At 40.5% G+C, this 20,384-nt stretch overlaps 1 protein-coding gene across 1 annotated transcript in view; it reads right to left on the bottom strand.

Annotated features, from left to right (window-relative positions):
• slc6a1b (solute carrier family 6 member 1b) overlaps nt 1-20,025 on the bottom strand; it is a 37,045-nt gene extending 17,020 nt beyond the window's left edge. Inside the window, exons 1-11 of the mRNA XM_043707930.2 lie at nt 19,571-20,025; nt 19,026-19,157; nt 18,425-18,525; nt 17,697-17,806; nt 17,438-17,570; nt 16,394-16,528; nt 16,194-16,297; nt 13,477-13,601; nt 11,347-11,459; nt 7,996-8,127; nt 4,789-4,891 (exon numbers count right to left, since the gene is read on the bottom strand). Coding sequence (XP_043563865.2) covers nt 4,789-4,891; nt 7,996-8,127; nt 11,347-11,459; nt 13,477-13,601; nt 16,194-16,297; nt 16,394-16,528; nt 17,438-17,570; nt 17,697-17,806; nt 18,425-18,525; nt 19,026-19,157; nt 19,571-19,805 — 1,423 coding nt within the window. The 5' untranslated portion in view covers nt 19,806-20,025. The remainder of the gene's footprint in view (nt 1-4,788; nt 4,892-7,995; nt 8,128-11,346; nt 11,460-13,476; nt 13,602-16,193; nt 16,298-16,393; nt 16,529-17,437; nt 17,571-17,696; nt 17,807-18,424; nt 18,526-19,025; nt 19,158-19,570) is intronic.
• Between the last annotated feature and the right edge of the window lie 359 nt (nt 20,026-20,384).

The raw sequence follows: 20,384 nt of genomic DNA, 5'->3' as shown, positions 1-20,384 counted from the left end.
CAAAGATTAGATCCCTGACGTTGAGAAAATAATGTCTGATCTGCCCAATCAGGTTCCAATGGTTTGGTCTAATCTCACTGGTAATTACTGAGGACCCTATTTCATTGCATTTGCATTTCAATATTAGCTAATTTTGCCTCGTTGATTTGCAGTACAAGGTTCTCACATGAACCTAGATGATGCTAATTCCTGATTTAAAATTCTGAATGCTACCTGGAGCCTGGAGCCTGGACTGGGGTGAAAGAAAGGACCTGGCGGTGGCGGGGGGGGGAGAATAGACAGGGCTAGGGAAATGATTAAGCCCACAAGTCACAACAGACATAGTCTGATCTCTGTCCCACATGCTCGATCTCTCTCTCTCTGTCAATGTCTTCCCCCGCCGAATCTTTAGAGACGAAAACAATTAAAATCTTATATTTAAAAAATTATAACTAAAGTTCTAACCAAAAAGGTTGAAGACATGTCTCTGAAGGCAAAGACGTACATGCAGACACTTTTCAACAAATCTCAGTCTTCAGCACATGTGCAAGCACCTCCCTTGAGTATACTGCACATGCTCCATGGCGTTAGCAAATGCAGCCTCATTACACTCAAAGTCCATGGATCTGTGTTTTACCATTTTAGAGATTGGATAATCCTGCAAGCCTTGACCAGTCCAGGGTTTACAGGTAAGGTTGCCAGGGAGCTGTAACTAAAACAGTCAGAGCTCTGGACAATCCTCAGTTGGCGCTGTCCTCACAGGTCAGTTAGAGGGTTGGGCTATGGTCTGTCCTGGGGATTTGGATAGTAGACATCAAGGTGGATTATCAAAAGGCATGCTGTGCTGGGGAAAATGGGTAACTCAAGTTTGGAGATTGGAGCAATTATGCTGGGATGCAGAAGGTGTAATGACTATGAGGGAAGAGCTCCAAGATGGGATCTGTCAGAGTATGGAGTATATGGGGTACAGCATGAGGGAAGATTTTCACAAGTTACTGTCACTGTGGTGTCAATGAGGGAGTAATAGATTGCAGTATTGAGCTCGGGAATATGGGGATATTGATAATTAAATAAAATGGCTGGCTGGAAACAGGGGATGCCTCACAGCAGATGGGGATGGAAGAGACAGCTATACATAAGGTTAGGTGAAAGGTTAGGCAGAGCCTGGAACTTATTCTCACGAGTGCAACCTGAACACCATTTCAACTTCAACCAAATCTGAATGATGGAATAAGGATGAAAAATGGCTGCCAGCACACTCACATTTGGGGGAGGGTTGTTTGTTTTGTTAGATGGTGTGTTCCTTTGGATGATGATCGGCCCTTCAAAGGTTATTGCATCAACCAGGCTTCCATAAAGCTAATTAGAAATCTGCCATTAAAATTGCTCTGCATGTGGGGCTCATGCATTGACAACCTTGCTGTCATTTCCTTCACATTACCTAAATTCAGTGCAGATGCAGGCAAAGCATGCCCTGGGGCACCATTACAGAATGCTGTCATCTGCTGGAGCAGCATTTGTGCTTTGAAGGTTTGGGAGACTATCTCATCCCAGATCTGCACCAGGTATCCTGGCAGCTGCCATGATGCCAATATTCTTGATATCATTCAAATCCCTGACACATGTGAAGGGCTAAATGCCATATAAGGATGTCCACAGGGATTCAAGGATTACCTTCTCCAAACATAACTGATGGTGCTTTTATGGAATCGGTTGGCCAAGACGGAGCACAGATCCCAGTGCAGCCCCATTTTCCATTAGGCCCATCATGGATACAGCTACTCAAGGAGATTCTGATGCTTGGATTAATCTGGAGGGACCTAAAATTCACTTGAATGAGCTTAGCATGCTGTGCTCTGAACAATTAGGGCATGCAATCAGAAGATACGAGAAGCTGGCAGTGCTGCAGTGGTCTTCCAAGTTATAAGATCAGGAGGTTATTTGTGAAGGACATTACTTTCATGTGATACAGCAATGCAGCATCAGGTGCATCAAGCTAAACTTAATTAATACCCACTTCCAAAAGATCTGATTTGGGTGAAGGCATTTGTTACATGTGGATTTTTTTGTTGCAAGGGCATCAGATTCTATTTATGCACAAAAGCAAATGAAGTTTCTCTGTTTGTTCTTTCTTCATCTTCCCTATTGTGCAATAAAAGTTACCTTTATTGACTTTTTGAATGCATTACAGCATTGGCCGCTCTCACATTCGAGAATGACAATATTATCTGTTCTGATGGGATGTATGAAGGGTCTGCTTTATTCTGAATTACCTTGTCTTACAGCTAAAATTACAGTTGATCAGACCATACTGCTTTAATGTGAATATATATTCACAGACACAAGATTCCATTTACAGTGCAATGCTAGCTATGTGTAGTCAGAAAGTTTTGTTTTTCCTTAAACTCCCCACTACATCCAGGGGCAATTGGTTGAAAGGTATCTGCTCTGTACTGGAGCCTGTTGGACTGGAAGACTTGGCCATATGACCCCAGTGGTGTTTTAGCTACAGAGCACAGAAGTGCTGAGAGTGCTCTGCTCAGATGCAGGCTCACTCTCCTCAGCTGTAAAATTCACAGGGTTGGGGAATACCATTTGGAGGTAAATGAGTTGGTACATTTGTATTGTCTTTCGAGGTGCTTCTCATGGTGAGGGTAGGGGAAGTGCAGGGAGCTATGTGTGGTCACTGCTCTGTGTGAGTACCTACTGACACCATGCTGACTCTTTGAGAGGAAGAGCTACCTGCAAGAAGGTTGAGGTCCCTTGTCCCCCTGTTGGCTTACTGCTGATGCTGAGCACCAATGACTGAAGCGATAGAGTGCAGGTCTGTTTGCATTTCCAGCAGCCACTGGGCATTCTGCTGGGCCTGGTTTTCCAATGCAGCTGCCAACGTCTCTGTGGAGACAGACAAGTGCATGCACGCTCGAACCAGCATTGTTCTGATAATGTCAATGAACTCCTCTAAACTTTGATCCAGTTTACCAAGTCTCTCTTTCAAACATTTATGCTGATCCTGTTACTGTCTATGCATTTTATGAAGCTATTAATCTTCTGCCTATGGCTGATAAGGTGCCTGGTCTCCGGCAGCCCTCTGAGTGCCAGAGGTCTGGGGCATTTCTTCCTCAAATACCTGCAGAGATACATTAGTGTGCCATTCACCAGATTGTGAATACATGAATTGAAGGCAGAGATGTAAAATCAGTAAAACAGCCCTGGGTCAAGCTTTTAAGATAAGCCAAGATATGGAACAATACTACATCATAGTTTGACCAAAGTATAAAATGTTGATTGACTGAGGAATGTTACCATTTATAATGGTAGCAAGATAGCAGATAAAAAGCACAAGATTAATGAAGTTAAATTGCCAGGCCAACAATTGTACAGTTCAGCGTATTTTGTAGTCTATCAATCCAAGTTAAATCTGTTGGTCTGAGATTTTTGATTAGTTACAGAATGTTCTTTCTTAATTACTCAGGTTTTTACCATTAGTTTTGATCTGCGTTTAGAGGATTGTGGATTGTGGATAATGCAAATTGTCCATATTCTTAAACAGGGAAAATCTTGAAAATACTCTTGCAGGACAATAGGCTATAATATCAATGAGTTCACCTTTCAGTGAAAATTCAGATTGCCAGGAGTCAGTCAGTAATCAATGTTTTGTTTTACATAACCTTTAAAATATCTGACATGTTGATTTTTTTTTTCTAGTTGTCTGACATTGATAGTCTGTATTGGCATCAAGTTCATAGAGGTTATTTATGGCACCAATAGCAATGTATTGATCTGTTGATTTGTTTTAATAAATTGCGGTCAAACAACAGTTCTATTTCTAAGCCAAAAAGCATCATTGCCATGTTCCTGAAGAGAAGTCTGTTATACAGTGTTTAGAAATTTTATTCCTATCCAAATGAAAATCCTCATGTTGACAATTTTTTCCATTTTGTACCCTTTAACAAACCTGTTTATGCAAAAAATGAATGAAGTTATTGACACATGGCTCATACATGCTAAAATGGACAAGGCCAACTGTCAACTGTTAGTTAGACCAGAGATATGCAAAATTGTAGCTTTCCTGTCAATTTTTGAATTCCATTCCAAATTGATGTAATGATTGCTAATTTGGATCTCAAGTGAACGAGCAAGCATTTGTGTTAATAATTTAGGTGTAGGTTACTTTGCATACTGAGCATATAAACAAGTATGTTTGAAAAAGATGAGTAAAATGTTTCAGAAAACAGACTTAATTGAATTTTTCTGCTAAAGGTTTGAAATTATTATAATCTAAGGGATTCCATAACTCTTCAAACAAATACAATTTCTTTGGAACACAACTTCTACATTGTTTCACCTAAGTAATGGAACTGTTGTAAAATTATGTAAAAATAGTACACTTTGGGAATTAAAGTCTAGGATTTTCTGACTAAATTTAACTAAATTGTACATATTCCATGTAATTCTTGCAAAACAAAGTCAGGAACCTGAATATTTAATATGTGGTTGGATGTTACTATTGATTTTGCATTGAAACAAACCCAATTACCTAGCTCAATTTTGATTCCCAAATTGTTTTAATAACCTTTTTCAGAGTATATTTGAGCAAGATCTTCAATAATGTGACCCAATATCAAGCTAGCTGGTATCAAACTTTTTCCCCATTTTGCCTTTCAAGCTGCGATGCCTGGTGAAACAAATGATTGTGAATTCACGATCACAAAAAGAAAAAATGCTGGTATCTTTCAGCTCAGCTCAAATACTTTCAGCACAATGGTTCACAGTATGAAAGCATATTTAAAAAATCATAATTCTTACCATAGCACCAGGAAATTGAGATGGTTTCAAAGAAAACAAGAAAGAGCAAAGACATTCCACTAGCAGAGTAGTAGTCAAAAAGCTTAAAGACATACAGGCCACCCTAGAGGGGAAAAAAATACATTGGTTATATAACTTTAATGTTTAAGTCCTTATGATACTTCAGCATCTCTTTGTTCTGCACAGATGTTGTGGATTATATCTGGCATTCTAATTATATCATTTTATTGACCTTAAATATAAATGGTGGATTAACTATCCGAGCAATAGGTGTTTCATGGATAATTCTGATCAAAATAAACCTATAACATATGCAAAACTTTACAACACACAAATAACATTGCCATATTATATTTTGTACAATATATCTGATACATTTTAAAGATGTTTTGACGAAGTTTAGATATTTACCTCTGTGGTTGCATACATATTCTGCAGATGCCTCTCCAGTATTTAAGCATAGACACTTATTAACTCTATATGCTAACAATGATTAATAGTCACCAGTAATCTGATTGTTTACCTGTACAGTTTTCTATGGGACAAGCCCATATTATTTTCAAACATTTTAATTTCTAAGTTAAGCAATTATGTACAGTCTTAATAATAAGTTACTCATTGAAAATGCTGTATAATAGATTTGCCAAGTCAGTTGTGACTAATTATGCATACTTCTACAAATAGTTGCCATATAATAATATGACAATTCTATACTAAATATATATTATATTATAATCAAAGTAACTCAATTCAAACATCAATAATAGCCTGTTTGTCCTAAATGTAAGAAATCAAACATACTATTTTCTTGATGAAATTTAGTTTAGGCATTCAAAAATCAATTTTCTAAAAGTTTTTTGCTACAATTAGAATCATAAATCAGTGTTTGGAAATAGTTAAATTGGAGTTAGAAAGAGAACAAACGAGGTACATTACAATGAGCAAAAATGAGGAAACGGATTTCCTGTCATAAGTTCTGATCTATGTGATGAATCTCAGGTTATATTACAAATTGGAGTACCATGGAATATTAGGGAAATTACATAAAGTTTTAAAATAAAGGTGCAAATAATAATGTTGTTCAAGAAGAGCAACCTGAATGAGAACATTTCAAAATTAAAAGAGAATCAAAGTGAATAAAGCCATGAAAAGACAAACAGAGCACTTGATTTTATATCCAGAGGCACATAATCCAAAAGCAAACAAGTCATGTTAAGTTAGCGTTTATTGATGAGACCCATTTGGAGTACTGGGTAGAATTTTAGCCACCATTGTAGGAAGGACTTAAAAGATATTGAAGAAATTCAAGGTTATTTTATTAGGGGTGCTTGTTAGAGATATGAATAAATCTTAAGAATTTGGGGCTTTTCACAATACTTAGAAGGTTGAGGGACCTGAGCAGGATGTTCAAAAATGTTAAGAGCTATAATACAGTAAATCTTAGTAACTGTTTCCATTGATCAGTGTATGGAAACAATGTGGGATAGACCATTTATGTTCTGTACATTCGAAAATGAAGCCTATAGTTTCAAAATCTGGCTTATGCTTTTGAATACTTTATGTACAGATTTTTTTTAATGTGAGATGTTGCTTAAAGCTTTCACTACACTACCTTTGGTTCTGAAATCTGAACACCATATCAAATTTTCAAATATTATAACTAAATAATGTATCTATATTGTCCAAGTCTGAACGCTAGCCTCAGAAGAAGAAATGCTATTCCATAAATACAGTGTGACTACATCTGTATAAATGGTAGTGTTAATAACTGACTAGCTAAATACAGCCAATTTATGTGGTCTCAACTTATACCCATTAAGGATGGATTGAGAAAACATAAACACATTTTGTTTGACATCCTCAGGGGAAGGAAACTCTCATTGCTCATTCTGAACCAGGTAAAAGACAGTCTAATAATTCTCTAAACAATCCAGTTGCACATTTAAAATTAACCTAAATCTAAATTAACAAAAGTAACATTTATTAATCTTGACAATTAATTAATCTTTTATTAACATCACAATATTTAAATAAATGGCAATGACCATCTTATGATGTTTTTAATTTATATTATTACTGGGTAATTTCATGGGTTGTGTCTCAGCTCTTCACTTTATAGTAGTTAGAAATTTTTGAGACCCCTTGTACATTTACAGACAGAAAAATTGCAGCAAGTCTCCCTGCTGTTTTGCAGGTCAATGGAACAGAACTCTAAGAATGTTATGCTATTTGATTAATTCATCAAGTGAAACTATTACTGTAGAAAGAGTAAAGTAGTATAGATTTGACAAAACAATTAGATCTACTTTCAGGATTTGTTATATTTCTATATTGTTTAAATTTGAAATGATCCATGCAAGACTTGCGGCAATATTGTTCATTGGAAATAACATGATATACTATTTTATAATGATACCAGGTAAAGTATTGCTACACTTAACCGGAACTGCCTCTTTAAAGTTGAACTGTAGTCACTAAGAGACATTGATTCAGTTAGAGATTAATTCTTATTTGTGAGGGAGGTGTGAAGATTGTCCTGATATTCATGGGTTGCTGGTAGCATGCTAGAGTGTTTTAATGGGGTTTGAAGTTCCATTAATTATACTGCTTCATTGCAATACAAAGGATACAATTGTATGGTGCATACTCTATTTATCCATCAAATTTTCAGGTGGAGTCTTGCATATTTAATAGGAATCCAACTTTAAAGTAAAATTGACAGGAGTGGGCACTCATGGTCAAGTCAAAGGTATTCACAGAATATTAGTTTTAACTAACCCATGGTACACTTCCATGGCAGGTGGGATTTGAACCCAGACTTTTGACCTAGATATAGGAGCACTATCACTACAACACAAGAACCCCTTGGCTTCTACTAAGATTTTACCATCACCATATGGAGTACAGCAACAAACAAGGACACACAACCCAGTTACATTTTTAAGCTGCTATCCTATTTTCATTGAATGGTTGAAATTAAAATTCACTCTATGATATAGAATAGACCAGAAATCTGTGAAAAATATAAATTTCATACATGAATGTTGCAGACTTGCTTTTTTTTTTCAATTTCAGCTGAGCCACCACCGTAGTTGAAATCCACAGCAGCAAACACCATTACACTATTTGCTGTTCTTTCAGATGAAAATGATCTATACATAAAAATTTCATGTTTAAAGCCATTTCATTGAAATTATTGTAATTTACCTGGGTAATGTTGGAGAGTCCTATCAAATATGAAATAATACAGACCACCGCAATGAAAATCTCTCTTCTTCCACGTAACAATTTGGGAAACTCATCCACCAAAGCAGTTATAAAGCCTTCCACGGTGCAAAACTGAAAATGAATGAGTATTAGTGCTTCTTAATTAATTAATTTTGCTGTTAGACAGATTAAGCCCTTGTTTGGAATCAGCAGTAGCCTAGATATAAATGCAAAATGTATTAACAAATATAAAATGAAAGACACCAACTTGGGTGTTCCTCTGTTATTAAGTCATTCATCATCATAGCTTCCTGACAACATTTTTTTGGCAATTAATTAGTAATCTAAAGGGAGTGCATTTTAGAAAGGGCAGAGTTCTGTCTAGATAGGATAATAAACAAAACTTTCTGGGGAAATATTTTCTTAGTCTCACCCAATGTCTCCCTTTAGTTTCCCGAATGTTTCATTCTCATTTTTATTTACAATTTATTTTTTGCTTCCATTGAGTTGCAGTGTGTTCTCCAAATAGGCTTGTGACCTTTAAACTTATTCTACCTTTAAAGTACATTTTCTTCTTGTTTAATTTTTGCCATCTTCTACATATCTTGATGACTACCCATGGTGACTCAGTGGTTAGCACTGCTGCCTGATAGCACCAGGAACCCAGGTTTGATTCCACCCTTAGGTGACCATCTGTGTGGAGTTTGCACAATCTCCCCATGTCTGCATGGATTTCCTTCATGTGCTTCTTTTCACAGTCTAAAAATGTGCAGGTTAGGTGGATTGACTATGCTAAATTGCCCATAGTGTCCAGGAATATGTAGGTTAGATGGATTAGCCATGGGAAATACAGGATTACAGGGGTATGATTGGGGGTCAGCCTGGATAGGAAGCTCTTCAAAGGTTCGGTGTGGACATGATGGGCTGATTTCCCTGCTTCCACACCGTAGGGATTCTATGATTCTACCTCTAACAACACCCTCCAAGCAAAACTGGGCAAATCTGCAGGTCGGCCACACAGCAGTTTTACAACAAGTGTGGAGAAAAGTACTGAAAAATAGGCTTATGTACTATAGGAAAATGAATTCCCTACTGTTATTTTCTGTCAGTCTATGAATTTTATAATTGGAAATGTTATCTGGGAATGATATTTGAGCTTTGACGATGAAAGGCGATTAACACAAACTCGAGATGGATTTGCTCCTCAGGTTCCTGGAAAAGAATCTCATCTTCACTCAACTTCTTCTGCTAGCACACCTGACTTTGGCAACTCATTGCATGAAAAGTGGCATATGTAAATTTCCATCTAACTCCTCCATTATGCACTGGGCATGCTGGTATACCAACCTACAGCTGAAAAATCAAAGTACAAGGTTCAGCGAGAACAATATCGAACTGTCTTGCTAGAACAATGTGAAAAGGAAAAAAACTCAGCTTGAATTTTTTTTTTAATGTTTATTGTTCATTTATAAATAAATTCATTGATATGAAAATATAGAGACAAAACAGTTTTATTGTCTGCTTTGTAGCTGAATGTCTTGTGTGCTTTTCTACATGAATGCTGGCAAATGTTAAAAAAAACTGCCTGTCTCAATCACTCTTGCTATTAAATGTTGACCACACTGCTGCATTTGCCATCTGCAAAGCCTGTCTCTTCTTACTTCAAATGGAATCTTCCCAACCAAGGGACCGAGCATGAATTTATTTAGACTATTTTTGAAGCACAGTTTTCAGTGGAAACTTGAATTGAGAACGGAACAATTCTTCACATTGGCATATTTAGACAGACCAGCTTGGACCAATGTTGACACACAAAACATGGATTTTGCTAAGAAATGCAATTTTTATTACAGCTCTTCATTCTAGAGATTGTAGCAAGAGCACAGCCAGGGGCTAATCAGTAATGTTACCCTTAGCAACAGGAGGCTGTTCAGTGCTGATGTGTGGCTGAAGCAAAGCTAGGACATGTTTGTACCTGTCAGATCCAATCAGTAAAGGCATTCTTGGTGTTTATCCCCCTAAATCACACAGAATATTTCAAGCAAATTGTAGAATGCATCTGTGACTCAACCAAGCAGCTCTACGTTTTAATTCTGTGTTATAATATTAAATACCTGTATAATCAACCTGATTTTCATTGTGTGTAAAGTGAAGTGCTTTTTATACTGTAAATCTAACAATTCAAATTTGTTCAAGTAACATGCTTTTAAATGTTTAACTGCTTGAACAAATGTTAAATGTTATTAGCAACAGCAGTTCAGAACATCATAGAACATAGAACATTACAGCGCAGTTTGGGCCCTTTGGCCCTGGATGTTGCGCTGACCTGTGAAACCAATCTGAAGCCCATCTAACCTATACTATTCCATTTTCATCCATATGTTTATCCAATGACCATTTAAATGTCCTTAAGGTTGGTGAGTCTACTTCTGTTGCAGGCAGGGTGTCCCTCTACATTGTCTTATATCGATTACCCCTCAATTTAAAGCTATGTCCCCTCATGCTAGCCATCACTATTTGAGGAAAATAGCTCTCACTGTCACCCCTATCTAACCCTTTGATTATCTTATGTCTCAATTACGTCACCTCTCAATGTTCTCTCTAACAAAAACAGCCTGAAGTCCCTCAGCATTTCCTTCTTTCCACATCAGGCAACACCCTTGTAAATTTCCCCTGAATGCTTTCCAAAGCTTCTACATCCTTCCTATAATGCGGTGACCACAACTGTACTCCAATATCCAAGTGTGACAACACCAGAGTTTTGTACTGCTGTAACATTACCTCATGGCTCCAAAACTCAATCCCACCACCAATAAAAGTTAACACACCATATGCCTTTTTAATAACCTTATCAACCTAGATGGCAACTTTCAGGGATCTATGCACCTGGACGCCGAGATCTCACTGCTCATCCACACTACCAAGAATCTTACCATTAGCCTAGTACTCTTTATTCCTGTTGCTCCTTCCAAAGTGAATCACTTCACACTTTTTCACATTAAACTCCATTTGCCATCTCTCCGCCCAGCTCTGCAGCATATCTACGTCTCTCTGTAACCTACAACATCCTTTGGCACGATCCACAACTCCACTGACCTTACTGTCATCTGCAAGTTTGTTAACCCATCCTTCTATACCCTCATCCACATCAATTGTGGACATGTATAAAGATTGTTGTTGAGCCAGTTCTACATATTCTTTTTGAAAATGTTAATGAACTGTAACTTTTTTAAGAAAAAGAGCCTGAAGTTTCCCGATTCAAAACTCTATTCAAAAATTAGCAATCAATAATTCTTATCACTGACCCAATAGATACTACAATTCTTAAAAAGGGCTAAAACTGAAACATACCTGGCTGTCAATCCCAAGCATCAGTAACATTGAAAAGAAAAGAATAGACCACAGTGGAGATATGGGTAATTGTGTCACTGCTTCAGGGTATGCTAAAAATGCCAGACCAGGACCTTTGAAAATAAAAGAACATGAAATAATATCTGCCTTACTTTCAACAGCAAACATATCTACATGATAAATATGTTCTAATATAATTTCTGTAAGCTAACATTCACTGTGGGCACACATTATTAAAATGAACTCAATGTTTTAGAAAGAACTAAATGAGAGAAATTGACTGCTCACAGGCCATGCATAGATTCATGATCAAGAATCAACCTATTAAAGTTCATAGGAGAAGGTGAGGACTACAGATGCTGGAGAGTCAAAGTTGAAAAGTGTGACGCTGGAAAAGCACAGTAGATCAGGCAGCATCCGAGGAGCTGGAGAATCAACGTTTCGGGCATAAACCCTTCATCAAGAATGTGGAGGGGGAAGGAGGCTGAGAATAAGTGGAGGAATGGGGCTGGGAAGGAGGTAGCTTGGAAGGCAGGTGAGGGGTAATAGGTCAGTGGGGAGGATGTCCTGGAGTGGTGAGAAGGGAAATGGACAAATAGGACAGGTCAAAAGGGTGGTGCCGAATTGGAGGGCTGCATCTGGGATGGAGTGGGGGGAGAGGAGACTGGAAACTGGTGAAGTCAATTAAAGTTCATGCCAAGAAGAAGAAAGTACTTTTAAACTGCAGAAAAAAAACTATAAAGCTTTACATCCTATATTATCCTCCAGTGGCTTCTTGGCTATTTTCTGTCTGATGTGATATATTTCAAATGATTATTAGGGAATTCACAGGAAACCATGTACGATTACTGATTGGATATTGCACCTCATTGAAGACTTCTTGAAGAAAACCATGACTCTGCATTTCGATTGGTTGCCATTACATCTGAATTCCAAACATTAAGTTACATGTACTAAACACACATTCACCCTGACAGATTTAATACATATTGGTGACCTAGTTGAAATAATAGCAATAACTGAGAAACTATTCGTTTCAGATTTGCAGCCGGAGATCTTTAAATCCTTCCAGGAACATAGGAATAAAACATAATATCTGAAAATTTCAATTGCACCTTTTGTTTTTTTCGCTTGATCTTCTTGCTTGGTCATTAAGGGAGTGTTGTCCTTCATCCAACTTATTTTAAAAATCTGCCAAGTGGTATTTTTAGGTTTAGTCTCATTTACATGACAGCATGAATGCTGCTTGTTGCTCCTCTGAGGTACCTGTCAGTGTTGAATCTCCGCATGCTGTTTGACATGAAGAATTGTGTAGGAATAACGCATTTGGAATATGTACTGCGCTGTGTTAGATTGGTGTTGCGTTTCGGTATAGCGACTTCATTCACTGCGACACCATGGCCTCTATTTTTAAAGTTGGACCTCACATCGGGATTGGCGATAAAGGTTGTACAAGTTAGGTTTTGCCTTCTGAATATCACTGGAGACTTCCAAGTCTTTGAGCCCACATTTGGATAAGGATTAGTGTCCCGGATTATCAGTGCGGTACACTCCGTGTTGATGAAGGTTGAGGAGTATGTGTTCTGAGACGCAGGCAGTTAGATCACCTCCAGCTTTTCCAGATTGACTAAAAGGCCAAATCACTTCACCAATACTTTGTGAAAATGGCCTCCAGCAAATTGTCTTCTGCGTGAGCAATATTAGCTCAGACACTCTATCCTCTTCCGTGGCCCAACGACGATGAAACTCTTTCAGAGTGGATTTGATCCCTTTGGGCTAGTTCACATTTGTTCAGAATGAGCTGCATAAACCGAGACTTGTCCTATTCTTGAGTATTTATAAGATGAGGGATGGAAGAATGTTGAATACAGGCGGGCAATACTATTCCAATATCAGAAGCATATCATTTTATCACCGGATTTCAAAAGCCAGGTCGTCCGAAACCGCTTTTCGAGGGCGAGTAATAGGCAAATAAATCATAGCGTCTTGTCTACAACGACAAATATTCATGGATTGACGCCGAGGACATTACCCGCGTCTTTATTACTCCAAGCAAGTCAATGTGTGTCTAAATGTTTGCACTGGAGGTTGGGTTAACCTGTGAAACAGCGTAAAGACGCTGTAACATACCTGAAGCAGCCACGTCCGCGATAGTCTTCTTTGTCACATGTGCCATAAAGCCCACGATGGAGAAAATAACAAACCCAGCAAACATACTGGTGGTGGAATTTATGCAGCAGACCACAATCGCGTCCCTGAAATAAGGGAAAGAGAAAAAGAAACATTGATTTTGTCCCTAAAGGTTGTAATGACTAGAAACCACTAATGGACATGAATGGAGCGATGCCATGCCATAGTGGAAGTTGAGCTCCCGCTTGTGACTCGCCAAACTGATATGTCAGATCAGATGAAGCCATATTATACAGCAGGAGACTATATCACAACTGGGTTAGAAAGGGTCTTAGCATCTAGGGTCCCTGTGTGGATCCAAATAATTGGTCATGGCATTAATAAAGGCTGGGAAGCAAGTCAGCTGGAGTGACACGGTGGCTCAGAGGTTAGCACTGCTGCCTCACTGCGCCAGGGACCCGGGTCTGTGTGGGTTTCCTCCGGGTGTTCCGGTTTCCTCCCACGGTCCAAAGATGTGCAGGTTAGGTGAATTTGCCATGATAAATTGCCCATTGCGTTTAGGGGCGTGTAGGTAAGGTAAATATAGGGTAGGGGGAATGGGTCTGGTGGGTTACTCTTCGGAGGGTCGGTGTGGACCTGTTGGGCCGAAGGGTCTGTTTCCACACTGTGGGGACTCTATGAAAGCTGTCTCCTGTGCAGGAGTTAGCTCTTAGTATTCTCTTAATTGTGAGGTAGTTAGAAATAAAAATTATCGTATAATTTCAAATTTCAAGCTGTTCTCTAACGGGTCTCCATCCCATTCAATTAAGTAGATTGGGGAGAGTAAGACGCAGGTACATACCGCTCCCAATAATGCAGAAGCCAAATCCACCTCCAAGTGACTGAGGTCAGTTCGAAGTAAACATTATTACGAGATACCGTCGAAAAAAAATACTACACCGTTGTAAACCAGCAATGGATACGCATTGAGCACTGATGTTAAAAGATTTAAATTTCTGAAAGCATCTGCTCAGCATAATCTAACTAGCTGTAATGAAGTGAGGCAGTCCTGTATTAAGGGGGCAAACAAAACATCGGGACTTAACTTCCACCGGATTTAACTAAATTCCACCTCAGAGGCCATCCAGGATATTTACCAGGATGTTTCCTGAGCTGCAGAGTTTTCACTAGGAGAAGAGATTGGACGATATAGGAGCTTTTTCGTTGGAAGCGGGAGCTGAAGGAAGATCAAACTGAATTGTATAAAATCATGAGCGGTTTAGAGTCATAGAGATGTACAGCACGGAAACAAACCCTTTGGTCCAACTCGCCCATGCGGACCAGAAATCCTACGTAAATCTAGTCTCATTTGCCAGCATTTGGCCCATATCCCTCTAAACCCTTCCTATTCATATACCCATCCAAATGCCTTTTAAATGTTCCAATTGTCCCCACCTCCACCACTCCCCCTGGCAGTTCATTCCATACATACCTTCTGCAAAAAGTGTCGCTCCTTAGGTCCCTTTTGAACCTTTCCCCTCTCACTTAAACCTGTGCCCTCTAGTTTTGGACTCCCCTACCCTGGGGAAAAGACGTTGGTTATTTGTCCTATCCATTTCTGTTGTGAATTTATAAACCTCTATGAGGTCACCCCTCAACCTTCCATCCTCCAGAAAAATCAGCCCCAGCCTATTCAGCCACTGCCCAAACTCAAGTCCTCTAACCCCGGTAGCATCCTTCTTTTTTTTTCTGAACCCTTTCAAGTTTTACATCATCTTTCCTATAGCAGGGAGACCAGAACTGAACACAAGATTCCAAACGTAGCCTCACCAACGTCCCGTACAGACGCAGCATGACCTTCCAACTCATATACTCAATGCATTGACCAATAAAGGCAAGCAGATCAAATGCTTTCTTCTCTACCCTGTCTACCTGCGACTCCACTTTCAGGGAACTATGAACATGCACTCCAAGGTCTCTTTCAGCGAAGGGGAAGGCCCTAGCCCCCTTGGTTCAGAACTGCAGAAATAAGAGATCATTGATTTAGATAAAAGGGAAGAGGTTTAGAGGGGAACGTTATCACTCTTTCAAATGAGGATAAGCAGAAAGCCTCATAACTATATAACAAAAATGTGAAAGTGCCCTAACCCTTAAGTGTGGGGGAATGGACGGGCGCTGGAAGGTGAGGGAGACTGAATAGTGATTTTTGTATTGGCGCGCACACAATGGGTGGATGATTTCCTTCAGTGCTATAACGTTCTACCCTTCTGCGCTGTACAACATTGAAGCAATCTGGGCAACAATTTATGGGCTCATTCCCCAAGGAAGATGTGGTTCAGCTGATACTGTGGTAAAATGTAGGGTCATGGGGAGAGGCACCCCTCCTGCGGAAGGTTCTGGTGAGGTGGGGAGGAGCAAGTGCAAACAGTAACATTCATCCAAATATCACATGTTTACAAGAGCAAAAAAAGTCGTGCGATTAGAGCTGGAGGGGCAGGTAGAAGCTCTTTGATCGCTAACACGCAATTAGTATTTTTAAAAGGAAAGCAAGTATTTCAAGAAAATGGGGAAAGTAAAAGTTCTAATGGGAGGCTGATATAAAGGGCTGTTGCTGGCACACTGGGCCAAATGGTCTCCTTCTTTGTGGCGTGACTCTGGGTCCACACCGGTTTACTGTATGAAAAATGATGCCTGCACATGTGCAACCTGTAACGATAAGAGGATTGGGGCAGCATTACCTGTAAACATTGTTGTGGAAGGTGTTGTAGCTTCCAAGAGCCACCAAAGAACCAAGACCCAGGCCATAAGAGAAAAATATCTGTGTGGCTGCATCCAACCAAACCTGAGAGAGAGAGATTTTCCAGGCAGTAAGTGATAACTATAGTACTTTCACTTCTCTCAATAAAAACCACGAGCATAAAGATGGGCGTTGACGTACCTCTGAGTCTGAAAGGCGGCTGAAATCGGGGGTTATATAAAACAAGATTCCTTCTCGAGCTCCAGGCAGCGTCACTCCACGGAAAAACAAAATAAGCAGCATAACATAGGGATATATCGCTGAAAAATAAACTACCTGTGGAAAGACACCAGTCTTCAGGATTATGTAAACGTTTATGTTTCTTTTAACACACTTCATCTACATCAGGATTTGATTCACACATCCTTCTATTTCTGTATTGTAAAGGATTAGACCTAAAATTCGTGCAAAATATGTCACAGAAGCGCAAACACTGGCTGTCAGGTGTATCCCTGTGTTTGTTCTGGGGGCTCTGATACGTGTACAATTGCTTCAAATGTCGTGAAGTCTTTATTACTTATTTCCCTGTTCATTTAAACAGGACTTTTTATGTGATGCCATTGGGAGAGCAGCTCTTAGATTTAGGAGGAAGAGAAAAATTCGAGTTCTGCATAAGATATGCATATTGCATCCATTAAAACTAACGGTGGCGATAAGTGGGGATCGGGGATCTCCATACAGTGTGATCGAGGATGCTTGGATTGTTTGGGGATCCGAAAGCCTTACATTGCCACTTTTGGATACACCTGAAATTTGGTTTATACCCGCCTCATAGAGAATGGCTACCTTTGATAAAGTCCATGGAGCTTTCAGAGCAATAGGGAGACCACTGTTGTCCGTCGACGTAGTTTAAAAAATATTAACACTGGCTCGATGGGCCGCATAGCCGCCTTGGACACCCAATGTGTGTCGTACAGTGGTACTGTCCCTATCTCTGGGTCAGGAGTCCCACTTGCTCCTGGGAAGTGTGATAACGCGTTCGAGTGGGTTGATTGACAATATCTGTATCCGGCCGCTCTCTGCATGCTCCAAATGGTCAGCCAAAGGCGTGGAGTAAGCATTTGGGGCAAATGATTTCGTGTCTCAGCTGAGGAGCTAACGCCATCTGGTCGCAGTTAGTTTAATGCCGCAGGGCTCACTAACGACGCTGGAGAACCAATTTCTTTCAGTAAGGGATCACTTTACCTTTCCTGTCCAGCTGACGCCTTTCCAAATGCAAAAATACACTAGGACCCAAGCGATGGCCAGAGTTATTGCAAGAGGAGGTCTGATTTGTCCAGGCTGGTCCAGTCCTTCTGTTAACTGGTGCATGTTTTGTCTGTGAATATAGTTACGCGTTTCTCAATAGCATGTTTTATTCCTGACCGACTATTTCTGTAACAGTTAAGCTTAAATAGCAATATTAAGGCCAAAAAAATTTCAAACACGTAAAAGGCTATCTTACTCCCAGAATTCCACAATGGGGCTGGTGAGGTTAGTGGTATTGGTCATGCTGTAGTTTGAGAAACACCTCTCTGTGTTCCAGGCGTTCCCACAGCTTTGCCAAGGAAGTTCCTGGTTAGAATAAAACACAGTGCAAATAGATTACCTACAGTGCAGGGAAAAGACCCTCCGGCCCAACAATTCCACACCGACCCTCCGAAGAGTAACCCACTAAGACCCATTTCCCTCTGACTAATGCACCTAACACTATGAGCAACTTAGCATGGCCAATTCACCTGACCTGCACATCTTTGGACCCTGTACCAACTCCACTGAGGCAGTCGCCCGAGGCTGGAACCGAACGTCGGACCCTGGTACTGTGAGGCAGCAGTGCTGACCATCATGCTGGATTCTCAACAACGAGCCACTTGACTCTGGCATGGTGACTAACGATTCTTTGTTGTTTGTAACCTTTACTTTCTGGTTCATTCCAACCCACCTCCCCCGCCCCCTCAGCTGTCAGTGGCTGTATTCTATCCTTTAGCACTGTCATATGGGGCAGTGATAGTGTCACTAACGCTGACCCCAAAGGCTCCAGGTTCAAGACCCACCGACATATTTCATACCATACTCAAACAGGTTGATTTTAAACTGAATACGCGGTGTTTGATTGCATAGGGACTATATGTCCGTAAAGGACAAGATTACAACCAAGAGAATTGAACTCGCCAATAAACAGAAACGACTTACTGATGTGAATGAATTATACAAGTAATATATGGCCCAAGCAATGATGACGACGTAGTAGATGTTGAGCCAAAAAGAGAGGACTGCAGCGGCCAGACCAACACCTGAAAGCACAAGAGATATGGCGAAATCCGACATGTTAAACAGAGCACATCTCAGCCAACAGATTGTACCATAGTGTGGAGAAGCCTGTTAAGAAAGGCGGCTGGGCCGGGGCAGGACAAGGGCTAACAGTATGAAGTACCTGTTCACCCTGTTATTATTATCATCGGGAATAGTTTCTGGGAAATCCTGTGATTGTGGCTGACTTTTTTTTTCAACTTGGAAACACAGTTAAACTATAGTGGCTTTAACGATTGGAATGTGTCACTGGGAAATGAACGTTGGTGCCCAGGCTTTATAAAATAAATAAACACAAGAGTGGTTGGAAGCGATGACGAAAGCATTACTACCACCGCTCTACTGAGAGAAATTATTTCAACTGAGGTTGCAATTCTGCTACCTGGAGAACACTGAGCTCGGAAACAGCGATGGCCAAAGGCAGCGCTGTGTTCTGTTGTTTTACACACTGACCAAGTGCTCACCCCGCGCTTGCAGACCGTACCTTTGAACATTGGCGCTAGTCTCCAGATGCCCAGTCCACCGACAGACGTGTATTGGCCCAACGAGCATTCCAGGAGGAAGATTGGCATCCCCGCAAAGATCAGGGTCAGGAAGTAAGGGATGAGAAAGGCTCCTTTGGAGGACAGTGAACGGGATTTTAGATACTGATAGAAAATAGGCGACCTCTCAAATAAAGATATGGTTAGATCTAGATGCTTCAGACAAAAAAAAATGTTACACGGAAAGTAAACGGGTTGGTCATGCCAATGAGTACACAAATTGCACCGTTACAATATGTGAAACTTTTTTTTCCGATCTAAAACGATTGTATTGGATTATGTTTTATATATATATATACTTGAAATTGACTATTCAAATTCTACATATTAAAAATAATGCGGATCTGACAATATTCTATGGGTCATAAAGCCTTTGAGACAGTTGATATTTGAGGCAAAATTAACTTTCTTTCCTATAACTCAAATCCAGGAGCGATGAAGTATCGGTTTATTTAGAAGGCGTATAATGAAGAGAACATCTCTTTACCTCCGCCGTTTTTCCCACAAAGATAAGGAAACCTCCACACGTTTCCCAGACCGATGGCATATCCAATGCAGGAGAGCAGGAAGTCAAATCTTCCTCCCCATTTCTCCCTCTCCGGGATTGTTCTGGTCTTCTGCACCTTCACCACCAGAGTTTTCGGCTTGTCGTTCGAGGTGGGCGCCTCGTGGAGCTCGGTGGAAATCTGCCCGTCCGGCGTCTTCGAGCCGTCGGTCGTCATCCCTTTCAACTTGGGCGCCGAGCGTCGGGGAGTCGGTCGGAAATTTTCAGCACCGGACCACGTGGAAAGCAGCTTCGCGGTTCTGTCTGACCAGCTCAGGGAGAGAAAACAAATCAACTCCAATCCGAGAGGAGCCTGGAGGCAGGGGGAAGAGAGAGAGAGAGAGACGGCTCGGACTCGGTGGAAGCGAGCGGCCAGACTGAGTCAGAACCAAGAGAGGCTGCAACGAGATAAGGAAAGGCAAGGTCACGATAGAAACAGCCACGGGCACGTATTTTTCCACTCTGGTTTTGCTGGAACTGGGGCATATCACGTCATGTTAAGAGTTTCTCTGAAATCGATACCACAGCACAATCCCACCTCTAGCTTAATGGCATCTCACTTCAACACCGTTCCCCATCCAGGGCTGGCTACTAAAGATAAGGTGAAACTGACACCACCCGCGAAAGCATCGCCTCCACACGCCCACAAGTCTGTCCCTCACTGCCAGCTACACATTCCACAGTGCTCCTTCGCTCCGAGCCCTGTGTAAGCTCCTCACAATCGACCTGTCTCTTCCTTAATCCTTGTGTTCGTCTC

This window comes from Chiloscyllium plagiosum, unplaced genomic scaffold (assembly GCF_037043375.1).
Source record: "Chiloscyllium plagiosum isolate Xiang-an unplaced genomic scaffold, Cpla_swu_hap1 HiC_scaffold_14, whole genome shotgun sequence".
NCBI classification, from domain to species: Eukaryota; Metazoa; Chordata; class Chondrichthyes; order Orectolobiformes; family Hemiscylliidae; genus Chiloscyllium; species Chiloscyllium plagiosum.
This window is presented reverse-complemented; position numbering and strand designations above follow the sequence as displayed.